Consider the following 19,601-nt stretch of genomic DNA (forward strand, 5'->3'; position numbering starts at 1 on the left):
GGACCTAAGTATATAGATTTCAGTTGCATTTCTCTTTATTTTACCAGACTATGTAACAAATCCTCTCTTCTCCTAGATGCTTATATGGAGTCCTAATAATATACTTACTATTCAAATTGTGCTCAGTCAGGGAACACTTATTCTTTAAGAACACTTCAAAAATATCTGATCCCTTAGGAAAAATACAACGAAGAAACACTTTGCTCTGGCCATTTACATGAGAAAAGGATTTTACTCTGATTTACATGAAATCCCCTGCTTTTGTACGACAAAAAGTACAATCAAAAGGTTCTCCACAGGAATTAGTAGGCAGTATTTGTAATGTGCTTTGAGATCCTTGGATGGACGCCATCACAGAAGTGCAAAGTATTACTTTTACCAGATGCACTAGATTACAGTAACATAGAAACTCAAGAAAGACAAAGCTATCAGAAAATCTTGATGATCTTTCTGCCAAATATTTCAAAAACGAAGCACGCAGGATATGCCTGGTTGATAGTATAACTGATTATGTAAATTTGCATGAACAGAAAGGCAGATTTTTAGCACTCACTTCACACCCATTAAATTCTTTTAAAATACAGCAGGACTTTTTTAATTGTACGAAACACAAAACAATTGGCCTGCCTTCTTTTGGCTTTCTTCCGTCCTTCTCAGAACACTCAGTACAGTAAGATTCTCTATCCTCCTCAAGATAGGGGGAAAAAAAGTATACTAGTCAAGACAGGAGAACAAGATGTGCCAGTGCAATTAGTCTAGATACAGAAGTCACTTTCTGTCAACTAATTGAGGGCATTAATCAGATCATCTTATTACAAGGAAATGATAGGACTGAGTTTGGGTAAAAGAAACAGAGGTTTTAAACATCTTTTAAAAGCACAAAATGCAATCCCTTTGAATAATCCTTTTAAAAATGAAATACAAGAAGGGTAAGTCTTCTAGATGGAGCAGAGGGGATCTCTGACACTGCCCTTTTTGCTATTAAGTTTGTATTTAGTCACAGCAAAAAGGGATCTGGGCTGCAGGAGAAGGTAAATATCTTTGTCAGTGCACCTGCACAAGCAGAGACATTGTATGGTCATCCACCCATTTCAAATATGGGTAACTTTCTGTAAAGTGCACATATTAACACCTCAGTAGTGAGCCACTATTGACTTACATGACATCATATATTTTAATATCCCAAATGCACTAGGGAGGAAATGTTTTGAAACATCAATGAGAAAATGTCAAATTAAGCTATTTATGGAGTACACCAAAGCAAAAAAATCAACAAGGATCTGTGTTGTTAGCATATTGTGTGGCACTGACTTCAACTAGCTAACACCATATGAAGGAGCATACTTATTAAGGAGGTAGCCCTACGATACGTACAAGGACTTGATCCAAAGCCCATTGAAGTGAATGTAGGTCTTCCCATTGACTTCAGTCAGCATTAGATCAGACACTAAATGAGTGATTTAATATTAGTGGTTGTGAATTACTGATTTGCATATTGGGATCTGATCAACCTGGGAACAGGTTGGCAAATAAACATGTAATTAAAAGATGGGAACAAAAAATCCACTTATAAATTAATTGTTTTGGCTCTGAATACAAATACAAAAAGGAAAACATATTGGTTTCAGAAGTTTTCTGTTAAATGAGAGTAAGTGTCTGTTGGCACTTTTTGCCTGTAGAATCCTGATCAGAATCAAATCATCTGCTTAAGGGGATCATATTACTGTTTTGAAAACTTCTTTTGAGCTAGGGTATTGTATTGAGAGTCTGATAGCACCCACTGGGAGGTTTGTCTTGTAGCACAAAACCAGAAAGGTAAATAATAAATAATGGTTGATGTACATTTCAACAGAGAAATATATTTTGGGCGTGGGGTGGGCGTGAGATGCTCTTGAAACTTTTTTTAAAACCATGTACAAAATTATACAATGTACTTCAAACTATGCTGAACTGCTGAATAAACAATTGGCTTATTAAAAAGCTTGCAGTTCCAACCTACTATCCTCCAACACAGGATCAGTGCTGTGTCCTTATTATTTGTTCTATATCATGGGAGAAAAATGCTTTGTTTTCACAAGAGTTTACATAAAATGCCTACTACCATCACAACTGTTTATCTAGTAATCCAAAGGAATAAAATATAACCAAAAAAAGACATATCCAACAGAAAACACTCGATTCTACCCCCCCCCCCCATCCCCCGACAATCTGTTCTAATTTTATTGAGAGAGACAAGGTGGGTAAAGTAATATAATTTATTGGACCAACTTCTGTTTCACCAACACAGTTGTTGGGACATCTGATGCACTGGATGAGACATGTGTAGGACCCATGGATCTTGAAAGGTATGTTGTAGAGGGATAGATCATTGTAGCAGTGGAGATATGTCTGCAGGTTTTGCATCTGTTTTGGCAGGCGCTGCTGCTGCTTTAGCATGGGTCCTACAAATGCCTATCATGTGTGTGTACCTCATCCAGTGCATCACATGCCCCAATAACAACTATGTGGGTGAAACCAGACAATCACTACACTCTCGAATGAACTCACATAGACAAATAATAAAAGACAAAAACACCCCATCACCTGTGGGCGAACACTTTTATCAAAAATGATCATTCCATATCTGACCTTTCAGACATTGTCCTCAAAGGAAACTTGCACAATGCCTTCAAAAGATGAACCTGAGAAATAAATTTCCTAACTATGTGGGACCCTAAAAACTACAGACTTAACAGAGACACTGGTTTAATGGCCCATTACAACAACTTTTTATACAAATTATTCAAGATTGTTAAATCCAAAGCTGACTGTGAAGAGTTAGAAATGGATCTCACTAAACTGGCTGAGTGGGTAACAAAATGGCAGATGAAATTCAGTGTTGATAAATGCAAAGTAATGCAAATTGGAAAAAATAATCCCAACTATACATACAAAATGAGGTCTAAATTTGCTACTACCACTCAGGAAAGAGATCTTGGAGTCATTGTGGATAGTTCTCTGAAAACATCCACTCAATGTGTAGCAGAGGTTAAAAAAGCTAACAACGTTAGGAACCATTAGGAAATGGATAGATAATAAAACAGAAAATATCCTATGCCATTATATAAATCCATGGTACACCCATAACTTGAATACTGCATGCAGTTCTGGTTGCCCCATCTCAAATATATATATTTAATATATATATATATATATATATATTAGAACTGGAAAAGGTAAAGAGAAGGGTAACAAAAATGATTATGGGCACAGAAAAGCTTCAATACAAGGAGAGATTAAAAAGACTGGGACCATTCAACTTGGAAAAGAAACAACTATAAGGGGGGATATGATAGAAGTCTCTAAAATCATGAATGGTGTGGAGAAAGTGAACAGTGAAGTGTTATTTATCTCTTCACGTAACACAGGAACGAGGTGTCACCCAATGAAATGAATAGATCGCAGGTTTAAAACAAACAAAAGAAAGTATTTCTTCACACAATGCACAGTCAACCTGTGGAACTCATTGCCAGGGGATATTGTGAAGGCCAAAAATATAAGTGGTTTAAAAAAGAATTAGATACACTCATGGAGGATAGCTCCAACAACGACTATTCGTCAAGATGATCAGGGATGCAACCCCATGCTCAGGGTATCCCTAAGCCTCCAATTGCCAGAAGCTGGGACTGGATGATAGAAAGCGGATCACTCAAATTTATCCTTTTCTATTCATTCCCTGTGAAGCATCTGGCATTGGCCACTGTCAGAGACAAGGTACTGGGCTAGATGGATCATTGATCTGACCCAGCATGGCCGTTCTTAATATGTAATATAACTGCTGCTTACTATTCCTCCATTGTCCTACGATTGGAGAGGTGATCTCTTACAACATGTGTGAACCTCTTGTGCTTAACAATCTGCCCATCTTGTATTTAACTTAAACACTAGTTTTCTTCTCCGTACCTGAAGAAGAGCTCTGTGAATCTTGAAATCTTGTCCCTTACGCCAGCAGAAGTTAGTCCAATAAAAGATATTACCTCACTTACCTTGTGACTCTCATATCCTGGGACCAAAATGTCTACAAAAACACAGCAAACTAATTTTATTCATTTTTTTAGTAGGAAATTCAGTACTGAGGAAATAGGAAAGAGACTAAATTTTTTTACAATGGCCTCACTCTACCAGAAAATAGATTCCATACCTGTAAAGTCAGGCGGATGACGTTCGCTGTATATATCAGCATGCAATGCAAAACGTCAAGCAAGGACAGCAACAGTCCATTAGCTGTCTTGATGTTGCTTTTATCATCCACTTCTAAATACAGAGCTGCAGTTTCTATTAAGAGATTACAAATGTGATGGACCAGTCCTAAGCAGACAGAAAAACAAAATAAACAACACATGGTATCAGAAAAGAACATCAATTTGGAAGGTAGCTGATTATAAAGAATAATACCTCACCAGAAAGTAAGAATTTCATATACAGAATATTCATCAAATGCTCTTCCTTTCTCCCTGCACTTTTATAATTAATAATTTAAAATATAAGATTTTAATTGAGCTCAGTCTGCGTGGAGCAGCTTGCAAGACTGGTGCCTAAACTGTTAAAATCAACCATTATAAATGCTTTGAAAGTCATATAGTACCCACTGAATAAACAATTACTAGTTACTTTAAAGCAATGCATAATATGCTGGAATATATAGTTTACAGACAGCTATTGTTTACAGAGCCCTTCCTAGTAGTCAACAGAATTAAGTGACTTGCCTAAGGTCACACAGTGAATTACTAGCAGAGTAGAGAATGGAACCCAAAGTCCCTGGCAAACTGCTAATCCCATTTCCTCCCCACAATGTTGTGATTTGTAAAAGGGAACAATACCAGGCTTAAGGTAAACTATATTTGGTATAGCAAAACTTTTATAATCAAGAGAAATATTTAATATTACTCTGGAAAACTTTGTCAATATTTGTTTGACTAACACTAGTAAGACTCTCCTTGAAAATGCCTTTTTTGCTTGGACATTTTCTTTCTGCTCCTTTGGAATTTAATGTTGCTAGTCAAAATACCACTTCACCTGGCTTGCATAAACCACAAATCAATGTAGGTGTCAGGAAAAACAAACACCCATACTAATCAATTTAAAATAACAAATCAATTCAGAATCCTAGCCACCTTCAAATAAAAAGTGACAGAGTTAATTATCTATCAACTTTCCAATTAATTTCTTTTAAATTAAAGTTTCATAAAAAAGATATTTTATTCCTAGCTGATGAACACAATTATGTTTACTGACAGGATCATCTTTAAGGTGGTAATGGAATTTCATCCAGGTTGAGACTTGGGTTCATGTGCTAATGCTGCAGTAAATTAGTATGGAGATACTGTACTGTTAGAGGTGTGACTCTTTATATGAGGTGCTAATCTTAGGTCCTTTTCCCAATTTTCTGGTGGCTGTCCAGGATAGAGTTAAACATTTTATAGCATCATTGAAAGAAAATAGAGGACAATCTCTATTGTCCTCTCTTCAGAGAATATTTCTTAATATTTCCTCTCTTAATAGAAGAAATTTATATGCTCATGGCTTTGTGAGCTATTGTTGAATGCATAATAGCTATTGTATTTGGTCACTGCACTGCACAGGGTAGGTGACCATGACAGAAAGGATATCTCTCTCTTTATTTGGTGAAACGGTTTGGGATACGATCTTGAATATGAAAGGAATTATATGAAACCAAATTATTTTTTATGAGCATGGAAAAATATCCTAGATTTCTGAATTTGGCTGATGAGTAAAACAGCTTTCATTCAAAAAGAAAAAAAACCTGAATTTATAAAGTAGTATAATCATTTTAGATATATGAAAAATTGAGAGAGAAAGAGAAGAAAACTGATGACTATAATAAAGTTTTTAAAATAGGCCACATCACACCTCCTCAGTCAAGTTTTTGTATACTTTTGAAGTAAATATATTTTGTTCCACCCATAAAAGCTGAAACAAACAAAAACAGACAACATAATCAACTAACCAATCAACTTCTGAAACAAACTGACTGTAAAAAACTGCAACAAACAATAAATTAATACAATTAAAAACAAACAATAGCCCTACTCCAGAGTTTTACCCCCAAACAGTAAAAAATGACAGGGATTCCACAAAGTCCATTAAGGCCTTTTCTATTGCTATCAATTTTCCATAAATAGCACTCAGTTATTATGATGATGCACTGCCTTATTGGATGGATCAATGGATGGATAGAAAGAAAGAAGAAGAGCAGCATTTTTGATGCACTAGTTAGAACTAATGGAAATGAGTAGGCACCCTAAATGGCTGTGCCAGAGGCCAATGAAGTGGCTCTCTGTCCTGCAACATGGAAGGGATGTGTAGTGGGCATAATTAGACAGTGGTATTGGGTTCACACACAACAGAAATCCAGAAGGGTCAAACCATTCACGCAAAGGATGTTACAAGTCCTAGTCCAGCATTTAGGGAGTTAGCCTGGGATTTAGGAGACCTAGATTTAATTCTGTGCTCTAAAGACCTTTGACAACCTGGCCCTTATTCTCTATCCCCCAATTCCCTATTTGTACCTCCCAGGGGTGATGTGATGACAAATGCATTAAAAGGTGGGGATGTTCTCAGATCCTACAGTAACAGAGCCACATAAGTAACCAAGATAGAGACCTAGAAATATCAATTTGCAGGCCAACTTCATTGGTAAGAGGTTTTGAAATGTTCATATAATTAATCAGTTAGAAATTAATATAATTGTTATGTTGAGACTGAAGATTCCTCCCCTCATGTTCCTGTTGTGCTTCAGCACATTTTGTCTGAGAACTTATTCCATAATTCAGGATATACCAAGTGGAGCAGAGAGAGGAAAGCTACTTATAAGTGAAGTATCAGGAGGTAGCCGTGTTAGTGACTGGTTCTTCACGTAGATTATTGGTATAGATTCACAATCAGAAACCTCTGGGAGACAGTGACTGCTACAGTCATGTATGTGCCCCCTTGCAGATTCAAACACTCAGTGCCAGGTTTACATATAAAGTAGGGCTGTCAAATTATTAAAAAAATTAATTGCGAGAGTAAAAAAAATAGTCACGATTAATTGCAGTTTTAATTGCACTGTTCAAAATTATTTAAATATTTTTGGATGTTGGGGGGAAATGTGTGTTGGGGGGAGTGTGTGTGTGTATGTTGGGGAAGTGTGTGAGACAGTGTGTGTGTGTGTGTGTGTGTGAGAGAGACAGACAGTGTGTGTTGGGGTAGTGTGTGAGCGTTACTCCTGGGGGAATTCGGCATAACTGCACATGCACAGAATTCATGTCCCAGACAGATTTCTGTGTTTCCCTGCAGAAAAATGACTTCTGACAGGGAAGCCGCAAGAGCGGTCACGTGCCACTCCCCAGCAACGCAGGCATGTCAGTTTGGATGCCTGGAACAGCCGGTAAGACGTAAATCATCATGCATGTGAGAGCGAGAGAGAGAGAGAGACTGCATAAATTTGTTGACTAATAACTAGAAATAAAGGGTCAAACCTAGCTACATTACTATGAGACTGGGGGGGAAGAAGGGGGTGTTGAAGATTTCCTCCAATGCTCCCCACTCCCATTCTCCATTCATTGTATTGTGGTTTAAATAAATTGCCAAAATAATTGAAACCAGTGTGATTACACAGTAACTCCTTGCTTAACATTGTAGTTATGTTCTTGAAAAATGCAACTTTAAGCAAAACAATGTTAAGCGAATCTAATTTCCCCATAAGAATTAATGTAAATGCGGGGGGGGGGGGGGGGGGGGGTTAGATTCCAGGGAATTTTTTTTGCCAGACAAAAGACATTATCTACATATACAGTATAAGTTTTAAACAAACAATTTAATAGTGTACTCAGCAATGATGATGTGAAGCTTGGTTGAGGTGGTGGAGTCAGAAGGTGAAAGAGGGTGGATCGTCCAGCTGCTCCTCTTGCTGTTCTTTCCAAAGTGCCTGGGGGTGCTCAACTCCAGGCTCTGCCCCAGGCCTGCCCCCACTCCACCCCTTCCTCCAAGGCCCCATCCCCTTCCCGTCTCTTCCCGCCCCTTCTCTACCCCCGAGCATGCTGCGCCTCGCTCCTACCCCCCAGCCTCCTGAATGCTGCAAAACCACTGATTGCTGCGGGCGGGAGGTGCAGGGAGGGAGGGGGGAGGCTGCGCGCCGCATCCTCGCTCCTCCTTCCCTCCCTCCCCCAAGCCTCCTGAACACTGCGAAATAGCTGATTGCTGTGGGCGGGAGGCATGGGGAGGGAGGGGGAGTTGCTGATCTACGAGGCTGCTGGCGGGTGGGAGGTGCTGGGGGTGGTGGAGGGGAGCTGATATGGGGGCTGCTGGCCCACCCTGGTTCCAAGCCTCCACAGCCAAACAACATTATAAGCAAACATTGTACAACTTTAAATGAGTATGTTCTCTAGAAGATCCGTGATGGAACAATGAAACAACGTTAACCGGGACGACATTAAGTGAGGAATTACTGTATTGTGTTATTTTGACAAATAAAATATGCAGAATTTTAAAATATTGTGCACAGAATTTTTTATTTTTTGGTGCAGAATTCCCCCAGGAGTAGTGTGTGTGTGTGTGTCTGTGTGAAAGAGAGACAGATAGACAGTGTGTGTGAGAGACTGTGTGTGTGTTGGGGGAGTGTGTGAGAGAGACAGCATGTGTCAGACATGCTGGAACAATTTGTATAGTCGGGGTGCTGAGAGCCATTGAATGAAACTGTAAACCCTCTATATAATGGAATCCACTTCAAGCCAGGGGGTGCGGCAGCACCTCCAGCACCCTTAGTTGCAGTTCCTATGGAGTGTGTGTGTTGTGGGGAGTGAGTGTGTCAGTGCGCTGTCTCTGTAAGAACAGCACTCACCAGCCTGAACGTTTTTTAAGACAGCAGCAGAGGCCGGCAGATCCCACTCTGACTCAGAGGCAGCAGCCACTGGTGCCGTTTATTTACAGGTTGTGCTCCCGCCACCTTTTCACCATACACAGCTTGGGTTCTAGTGTCTGCACCCAGGAGGGAAGAGCTATCACTCTGCTTCCTCTCCCTCGCTCCTCCCCGTGGCTTTGTGCCTCCCAGCCTTTTATACAATCCCAGGGTAATTGGGCTGGCAGCTGTCTCCCATTCACCAATTAGGTGCAGGTTTTCTCTAGCCAGCTCCAATTTACTTCCCTTAAATGGGAGCTGGTGTGACAGAGGGCAGAGTCAGCAGTTCTTGCCCAGCACCCTGTCATACTGACCATGTACCCTCAGTTCCAAGATGGCAGGTCTCCTTGTGGTTTTCAGGTGAGGTGCTCAGGCAGGTTCTTCCACATGTGCTCCCTGCTGCCACATCCACACTCAAGCCTGGAGAGCAGGGAACCAAAGAGATCCCCACTTTTGCTGCTGTCTCATCTTATTACAGCCCAAAGTAGGAGCTTTCTGCAGCGTAGCTGTACAGCTGGCAACACTCACTGTCTCCCGCAGCTTCTCTCCCCTTTCCTTGCTGATGGCCTACACAGCCCTGTCCTCTTCTTGCACTGGCCCTCCTCTTCAGAATAGGCCTTCTCTGTTCCATATGTGAGCTGCTAGAGTACAACATATCTGCATCTATTCCAGTTTTCCTGCTGTGGCAAATGGACAGGACCAGAAGGAGGACAAAGAGTATTTTAACAAAGAGCTCCTGTGAGCCATCTCCAGCAGATGCAGAACCACAGTCAACCTACTTAGATCAATGGGGTGCGAGTGTAGACACTGTCTCACCCTAACAGTCCTCCAACAGCTGTCTCACAATGCCCCTGTCCTTGCAACAGTGTCTGCTCCAGTAACAATTTTGAACTCCACTGCCCAGGGGTCACAGAGACCAGAAACTCCTAGATGGACTCTTCCCTCGAGCAGGCAAGAAGTCTCGGATCTCCTCAACCTGTGCAGAGAGGGGACTGAGAAAGCATAGCTATGGAACAGCCATTAAAATATTGACATCTATGTGCAGATTACACAGGGGATGCTGAAACTGGGGCATGACAGGATTAAGCAGCATTGTTGCATGAACGCAAAGACACTTTGCCAGCGCTACCAAAAGGAGAGGGAGGGCAACAAGAAATCTGGTGTGGCTCTGCAGACCGGCTGCTTTTACAATGAACTGTATGCCATACTTGGCAGTGACCCCACCATCACCCCAAATTTGACTGTGGACACTTCACAGGAGCCCAAGGTGGAGGCCCCTGCTGTGAACAGTAAGAGGAGGTGTGGCAACATGGTGGGAGACTCAAACCATGCCATGAACCAGGAGCTGGTTGAAACTTCACTGGAGTCAAGGCAGTCCCACTAGGTGAGCACAGATGAGCCCACTATTGATGAAAAAGGGTGCGTGGGTAATGTGTACATGCATTATTCCTTATAATCATTTTTTCTTTTTCATTGCCCAAAACCTCATCTCCCTCGCCCTTCTTCCCCATTTAAAAATGGCACCAACTCCATCCGCAGTTTGTTTGCACTCTAATTTTGTTGCCTGTATCTCTGCACATCATAAAGTTCTTTTTGGAAACTCAGAGTATTTATTAATTTACACCAAGGGTTCATAGCGGGAGGCGATAACCCACTCATATTTAATCCGTGCAAACAGGAGGCACATTATTTCCTAAAAGCATCAGACCACACTGTGATGGGTTCGGTCACAGAGACCCCCTTGGGACTGTCACCTGATGTGCTGAGCCTACCTCTGAGCCTGTTTTCTCTGCCAGTTTGGGCCTCCAGAACCCTGCCTTGTCGAGCAAGCCTGCTGCCACACAGACCCAGGGTCTGAACCACACCCCCAAAGCTGCAGACTTAACTGAAAACAGCTTAAGAAGTGTTCCTGTCTACAGCTCCAGACACCCAGCTCACAATGGGATCCAAACCCCAAATAAATCCATTTTACTCTGTATAAAGCTTATACAGGGTAAACGCAAATTGTCCGCCCTCTATAACACTGATAGAGAGATCATATGCACAGCTGTTTGCTCCCCTGGGTATTAATTATGTACTCTGGGTTAATAAAATCACTTTTGCTTATTAATTAAGTATAAAAAGTAGGATTTAAATGGTTCCAAGTAATAACAGACAGAACAAAGTAAGTTACCAAGCAAAATAAAACAAAACACACAAGTCTAAGCCTAATACAGTAGGAGACTGAATACAGGTAAATCTCACCCTCAGAGATGTCCCAATAAGCTTCTTTCACAGATTAGACTCCTTCCTAGTCTGGGCCCAATCCTTTTCAGACCAACGTTGTGGCTTATGGCCTGGGTCCAGCAATCACTCACACCCCAGTAGTTACAGACCTTTGTTCAGTTTCTTTCAGGCATCTCTTTGGGGTGGAGAGGCCATCTCTTGAGCCAGCTGAAGATAAAGTGGAGGGGCTTCTAGGGCTATTTATATTCTCTCTCTTGTAGGCGAAAACCCTTTTGTTCTTCTGTGCAAAATCACAGCAACAAGATGGAGTTTGTAGCCCACTGGGCAAGTCACATGTCCATGAATGATTCAGCTTTTTGCAGACTGACACCATTGTTTACATGTTAGTTTGAATGCTCCCAGGAAAGCTCAGATGTGGATTGGCATCTCCCAAAGTCCATTGTCAGTTAAGTGTTTCTTGATTGGGCACTTACTCAGAATAGTCCTTACTCAAGAAGCTGACCAAATGCTTCACTGATGCTACTTAGAATCAAACACATTGAGGTACAAGTACATAGCCAATATTCATAACTTCAAATACAAAAATGATACACACATAGACAGCATAATCATAACCAGCAAATTACAACCTTTCCATAGACACCTTACTTGACCTCCTTTGTACAAGATTTGGTGCAACTATAGGACCTTGGTTGCCACAATGATCTATACAGTCACAGTTCATGTCAATAATGTCGCAAACACTACTGTTGCTGACTATTAAAATGATCTTTTAAGGCCTCCCTCAGCTGTATATCTTCACAATTGTTTCTTCCAATACCTCTTGTATTTGGCTGTTCAAATTCTGCAAACAGCCAGTCCATCTTGCCCCTCCACGCTCGTGGTAGCTTTTCCCTCTTTGCCTCACAGATATAATATAGGACACAACATGCAGCTACAAAAGTGTAAACAGTGACCTTTCAGTCTATCAAAAGAACATTCAACAATCATTCTGCACCTGCTTAGTTAGCAGCTGAATCTTTCCTTGGTGCTGTTGAGATAGCAAGTGTTTGGCTTCACGAGCAGGGGAGCAACGGGGAGAATGGGTCCCTTAGAATTACAATTGGCATTCCCACATTGCAAGTAGTAATGTGCTGGTTGGGGAAGAATGTCCCTGCTTGCAGCTTTCTGAAAAGTCCTGTGTTCTTAACATGTGAGTGTCACGTACCTTTCCTGACCAGCTATCAGTGAAGCGACTCCAGTGATCCACTAGCGCTTGGATAACTATGGAAAAGTATCCCTTTCTGTTGATGTACTGTGTGGCAAAGTGGGCTGGTGCCAGAATAGGGATAAGCATGTCATCAATTGCCCCACCACAGTTCAGGAACCCCACTGTTGCAAATCCATTCACTGTTTCCTGCACATTACTGAGTGCCTCATTCCTTTGTAGCAAAAGATGCTTAATGACCTTACACAGTGGGATGACAACAGCTCCCACTGTGGATTTTCCAACTCCAAACAGACTCCCCACTAACTGAAAGCAATCTGGCATAGTGTAAAATCTCCCATCAATGCAGCTTTCATTTTGATGTCTTCGTGTTGAAGGTCTGGGGTGAGCTCAGCACACGAATCCAGGAATCTGTTCTTTTGCATCCAAAAATTCTACAGCCACTGCTCGTCATTTCAAACCTGCATTACTATGCGATCCTACCCATCAGTGTGCATTTCTCGGGTCCAGAAGTGGCAATTCACTGCGTGGAGCTGCTCCATGAATGCCAGCAAGAACCTGGATTTTTTTTTTTTTTGCTGTGTCCATCAGCAGCCAGTTATTGTGTTTGAAAATCTCCACACCTTCCTTGTTGCATTCCTGGCTGTAGTAGTACTAGTTCAAGTTCTGTAAATACAGGAGAATTGCACATCCTGTACTAGCAATGCTCATGAGGGGGGCATGGATCAGCGTTCATATCACATATTCCCAGACAGTATCCAGCCTGGGGAAGCTAATGATCCAACCAGTGGACCAAATTCAGTGATAAATCCTGGTCACATTCCACCTGAGGCACACTACGCATGCACTAAGAAGAAGAACACTCATGAGAACTGCATTGAGCTGTGCAGGGTCCATGTTTCCGCTAGAGCGATGGCAGAGAATGAAAAGTGGCTACAAATGACTGTGGGAGTTTTAAAAAATGGCATGAAAATTATGGGATGTAGAAAGTGGCATGGTAGGAATTTGACTCTTAGCTCCCAGAAACCCCTGGGTGAATCACTAGTATCCCAGAAAGCACTGCAAAAATGCCCAGGTATTGAGCTGGACACCAGCGCCGGGCACTCTAGGATGCCTACCTGTGGTGAGTATGCACAATGAAGATGAAAGCACCCAAGTGTGTACTTGCATTAACTGAACTTTGTAGTATAGACCGGGTCTTATTCACAGGATGTGGGGGTGTGAGAGATGGGATGGAGTGCAAAGATCAAGAGTTACTGTCTATGGGAAAGTGCTCTTTCCTAGACATGCTCTAAACATAACTGTATAGAGCCATTGAAAAATGCATTTGGGTAAAAAAATATATTAATTCAGGGAATAGACCCAATGTTGCCGATTCTCATGATTTTAGTGTGAGTTTGCAATATTTGGTGTTTTTCTTAAAGCCCAAGTTCCTGGAGTCATGTGATCACATGAAACTCTCAGCTTTCTATTTTTTTTAAAAAAATTTCTAGTCCTTATGATTGTAAAGCAGAGCTTGAAAACATAACCAAGCATACTGTACAGGCTCAAAACTCTGAAGCCAAATAATGAACCCATATATATCTATATCTATATCATTATTTTTAAGCCCCTCTCTCATGACTTTGAAAGGCCGTGGCTGGCAATACTATAGACCACAAATATAATTATCTGAAAAACACTACACATACCAAAATATAGAGCTGATTTTATAAATAATCCTGTTAAAAATAATATTTTCATAAGCTTAAGTACAACATTAAAATAAATACTATACACAATGGTGGACAATTAAACCAGTAAGATCTCTTAAGTAAAAAAACAAAACAAAACAAAAACACTTATGGGGTTCCTGACATTTCTGCCTTTGAAAACTGTCCCTTTAATTTACTGATCCATAGAGTTTTTTCTCCGATTCTCCTCCTTCCTGGCTTCCCTAAGGTAATTAAATACAAAATTCTACTTTAAAATATTGTTAAGGGTTGGGATTGTTAAGGCACACACTCCAGCTGTAACTCATGCCATTGTGTCTTTTTCATTATTATTTTTACACAATGGTTTGCGTTATGGACCAAGTATCAGGCTAAACTTTGAATTTCCCAGTTTTTGTCTGCTTAAGCCAGACTCTCAGCATTATTTCAGTCTAATCTTGTGCATTTAATTTCCTCCTTTTAAAAAAGCTTTGTTTCTGCTAGTGTTCTGAATACTTCATACAAAAATGATACTGTGCAGAGACATATTCAGGTGATGTCACCACTACCAACCAAGAAGAAAATAAACAGTCATAACTGCACGTCTACACAATACAAATCTTGTGGTCTCTCTGTGCCCCTTTTTCACCAGGCTAAATTATAACAAACCTAATAAAACTATCCAATAAAAGTTGGTCCCTATCGAAGCGAGGTCTGCAAACTTTCATGTGGGGAGATGTCCGAGTACACCCTGTTTCTGCTTGTAGGTAACCACTAAACCCACTGACCACATCAAGCTGAATGAGTCATTCTTACTTTTTTGATGGTTTGCACATAATCTCTGAGTGGCTGCCTTAAAAGTTAATGCTGTGAAAGTCTCTTTCTAATGCAGATATGGCATAGGCAGTCAAGACATTTTGGCAAACAATCCCCCTAAATAAATAACCACAACTCTGCACTGAGAGTATTAAAACAGTAAATGAATAACAATCAACAACATAAAAAAAGAGAATTCAATATAATTATATAATTTTCTGAAAGAGTGCTAAGCATTGGGCAAAACATGAGCCACAAACGGACTTCATTTATAGATAAGGAATACAAAACAGAAAACATGCCAATATGAAAAACGGTCCATTACAATTAGAGCTTAAAAATACACTGAGGACAGAAGAATTTTGATAAGGTCACAAAGTGGTTTAAAAAAAAAAGACTATTTGAAATATAACATTCTATAAAACACAATATAGTAGTATTTCTTTCAAAGTACAGTAGATACCCAATACCACATTATATTAAAAATCTGTGCTTAGAAATTATCAATGATTCGAAACCCAGGATCCTATTGCATATATTCTACATTGTATATGCATATATTATTATATTGTTACCCATGTTTGACCAGAGTGGATAGCCAAAGTTTGAGGCCCTGTAGGTTTTTTCCACCAGGAGGAGAAACTGATGATAAAGCAAGATATTTCTGATGGAATTTATTTAATTTATAAAAATTATACATAAAGTCCTGTTTCCCTGCACACACCATGAATCAAGCAGGTACCCTAACCCAGGGCAGGGAGCCAAACCCCTATGACCCCTATTCCTAGGGAGGGGAGCTGTACCCATAGGAACCCTAACCCTAAGACAGGAAGCGCTACCCACAGGAATCCTAACCCTAGGGCGGGGAGCCCTCCCCATAGGAACCCTAACCCTAGTTCCAAGTGCCCCACCCATAGGAACCCTAATCCCAGCTCCAAATGCCCCACCCAAAGGAACCCTATGGAGTCCCACCCATAGGAACCCTAATCCTAGCTCCAAGTGCTCTACCCATAGAAACCCTAAACCTTGGGCAGGGAACCCTACCCATAGGAACCCTAACCCTAGCTCCAAGTGCCCCACCCATAGGAAACCTAACCCTATCTCCAAGAGCCCCACCCATAGGAACCCTAACCCTAGGGCGGGGAGCCCTACCCATAGGAGCCCTACCCATAGCAACCATAACCCTTCACTGTTCCAAGCCTGCCTTTTCAGTCAGTATTCTGTGTCCTGAAAACATCTCTCTTTCTATCAGGGGTGCATCACCCGCATTTCTGTTACTATTTGCTAGAACATAAGAATGGCCACACTGGGTCAGACCAAAGGTCCATCCAGCCCAGTCTCCTGTCTACCAACAGTGGCCAATGCCAGGTGTCCCAAAGGGAGTGAATCTAACAGGTAATGATCAAGTGATCTCTCTCCTGCCATCCATCTCCACCCTCTGACAAACAGAGGCTAGGGACACCATTCCTTACCCATCCTGGCTAATAGCCATTAATGGACTTAACCCTCCATGAATTTATCTATTTTAAACACTGTTATAATCCTAGCCTTCACAACCTCCTCAGGCAAGGAGTTCTACAGGTTGACTGTGCGCTGTGTGAAGAACTTCCTTTTATTTGTTTTAAACCTGCTGTCACTTCATTTGGTGGTCCCTAGTTCTTACATTATGGGAACAAGTAAATAACTTTTCCTTATTCACTTTCTCCACACCACTCATGATTTTATATACCTCTATCATATCCCCCCTTAGTCTTCTCTTTTCCAAGCTGAAAAGTCCTAGCCTCTTTAATATCTCCTCATATGGGACCCGTTCCAAACCCCTAATCATTTTAGTTACCCTTCTCTGAACCTTTTCTAATGCCAGTATATCTTTTTTTGAGATGAGGAGACCACATCTGTACGCAGTATTCAAGCTGTGGGCGTACCATGGATTTATATAAGGGCAATAAGATATTCTCCGTCTTATTCTCTATCCCTTTTTTAATGATTCCTTACATCCTGTTTGCTTTTTTGACTGCCGCTGCACACTGTGTGGACTATCAGAGAACTTCAGAGAACTATCCACGATGACTCCAAGATCTCTTTCCTGATTAGTTGTAGCTAAATTAGGCCCCATCATATTGTGTATATATAGTTGGGGTTATTTTTTCCAATGTGCATTACTTTACATTTATCCACATTAAATTTCATTTGCCATTTTGTTGCCCAATCACATAGTTTTGTGAGATCTTTTTGAAGTTCTTCACAGTCTGCTTTGGTCTTAACTATCTTGAGCCATTTAGTATCATCTGCAAACTTTGCCACATGTTTACCCCTTTCTCCAGATCATTTATGAATAAGTTGAATAGGATTGGTCCTAAGACTGACCCTTGGGGAACACCACTAGTTACCCCTCTCCATTCTAAAAATTTACCATTTATTCCTACCCTTTGTTCCCTGTCTTTTAACCAGTTCTCAATCCATGAAAGGATCTTCCCTCTTATCCCATGACAACTTAATTTATGTAAGAGTCTTTGGTGAGGAACCTTGTCAAAGGCCTTCTGGAAATCTAAGTACACTATGTCCACTGGATCCCCCTTGTCCACATGTTTGTTGACCCCTTCAAAGAACTCTAATAGATTAGTAAGACAGGATTTCCCGTTACAGAAACCATGTTGACTTTTGCCCAACAAGTTATGTTCTTCTATGTGTCTGACAATTTTATTCTTTACTATTGTTTCAACTAATTTGCCTGATACTGACATTAGACTTACTGGTCTGTAATTGCTGGGATCACCTCTACAGCCCTTTTAAAATATTGGCATTACATTAGCTATCTTCCAGTCATTGGGTACAGAAGCTGATTTAAAGGACAGGTTACAAACCATAGTTAATAGTTCCGCAATTTCACATTTGAGTTCTTTCAGAACTCTTGGGTAAATGCCATCTGGTCCCGGTGACTTGTTACTGTTAAGTTTATCAATTAATTCCAAAATTTCTTCTAGTGACACTTCAATCTGTGACAGTTCCTCAGATTTGTCACCTACAAAGGACGGCTCAGGTTTGGGAATCTCCTTAACATCCTCAGCCAGGAAGCCTGAATCAAAGAATTCATTTAGTTTCTCCGCAATGACTTTATCGTCTTTAAGTGCTCCTTTTGTATCTCAATTGTCCAGAGGCTCCACTGGTTGTTTAGCAGGCTTCCTGCTTCTGATGTACTTAAAAAACATTTTGTTATTACCTTTGGAGTTTTTGGCTAGCTGTTTTTCAAACTCCTTTTTGGCATTTCTTATTACATTTTTACACTTAATTTGGCAGTGTTTATGCTCCTTTCTATTTACCTTACTAGGATTTGACTTCCACTTTTTAAAAGATGCCTTTTTATCTCTCACTGCTTCTTTTACATGGTTGTTAAGCTGCAGTGGCTCTTTTTTAGTTCTTTTACTGTGTTTTTTAATTTGGTGTATACATTTAAGTTGGACCTCTATTATGGTGTCTGAAAAGTGTCCATGCAGCTTGCAGGGATTTCACTCTAGTCACTATATCTTTTAATTTCTGTTTAACTAACCTCCTCATTCTTGCATAGTTTCCCTTTCTGAAATTAAATGCCACAGCGCTGGGCTGCTGAGGTGTTCTTCCCACCACAGGAAGGTTAAATGTTAATATATTATGGTCACTATTTCCAAGCAGTCCTGTTATAGTTACCTCTTGGACCAGATCCTGCGCTCCACTCAGGACTAAATCGAGAATTGCCTCTCCCCTTGTGGGTTCCTGTACCAGCTGCTCCAAGAATCAGTCATTTAAAGTATTGAGAAATTTTGTCTCCGCATTTCATCCTGAGGTGACATGTACCCAGTCAATATGAGGATAACTGAAATCCCCTACTATTATTGAGTTCTTTATTTTGATAGCCTCTCTAATCTCCCTTAGCATTTCATCGTCACTATCACTGTCCTGGTCAGGGGTCGATAATAGATCCCTACTGTTATATTCTACTTAGACCATGGAATTACTATCCATAGAGATTCTATGGAACATGTGGACTCATTTAAGATTTTTCCTTCATTTGATTCTACATTTTCTTTCACATATAGTGCCACTCCCCCCCACTCCTGCACGACCTGTTCTGTCCTTCAGATATATTTTGTACCCCGGAATGATTGTGTCCCATTGATTGTCCTCACTCCACCAGGTTTCTGTGATGCCTATTATATCAAGTATCAGAGGGGTAGCCGTGTTTGTTGCTTTTTACAGATCCAGACTAAGAGTCCTGTGGCACCTTATAGACTAACAGACGTATTGGAGCATAAGTTTTCGTGGGTGAATACCCACTTCGTCTGACGTGGGTATTCACCCACGAAAGCTTATGCTCCAATATGTCTGTTAGTCTATAAGGTGCCACAGGACTCTTTGTTGCTTATTATATCAATATCCTCCTTTAACACAAGGCACTCTAGTTCACCCATCTTATTATTTAGACTTCTAGCATTTGTGTACAAGCACTTTAAAAACTTGTCACTGTTTATTTGTCTGCCCTTTTCTGATGTGTCAGATTCTTTTTTATGTGAATGTTTCTCATCTGACCTGGCCCATATTTTATCCTCTTCCATCCTCTCCTCCTGACTAAAACCTAGAGAATCTCTATCAATAGACTCTCCTCTAAGAGAAGTCTCTGTCTGATCCATGTGCTCCTCTGCAGCAATCAGCCTTCCCCCATCTCTTAGTTTAAAAACTGCTCTGCAAC

The 19,601-nt window shown here is 40.7% G+C and overlaps 1 protein-coding gene across 3 annotated transcripts in view; it reads right to left on the bottom strand.

Moving 5' to 3' along the window:
* The window catches only part of ULK4 (unc-51 like kinase 4), a 408,217-nt gene that overhangs the window by 86,133 nt on the left and 302,483 nt on the right, over nucleotides 1–19,601 (bottom strand). For all 3 annotated transcript variants that reach the window (XM_024107953.3, XM_005278594.4, XM_065587118.1), the window contains one exon: nucleotides 4,181–4,347. In XM_024107953.3, coding sequence (XP_023963721.2) covers nucleotides 4,181–4,347 — 167 coding nt within the window. The remainder of the gene's footprint in view (nucleotides 1–4,180; nucleotides 4,348–19,601) is intronic.

This window comes from Chrysemys picta, chromosome 2 (genome assembly GCF_011386835.1).
Source record: "Chrysemys picta bellii isolate R12L10 chromosome 2, ASM1138683v2, whole genome shotgun sequence".
Classification (NCBI taxonomy): domain Eukaryota; kingdom Metazoa; phylum Chordata; order Testudines; family Emydidae; genus Chrysemys; species Chrysemys picta.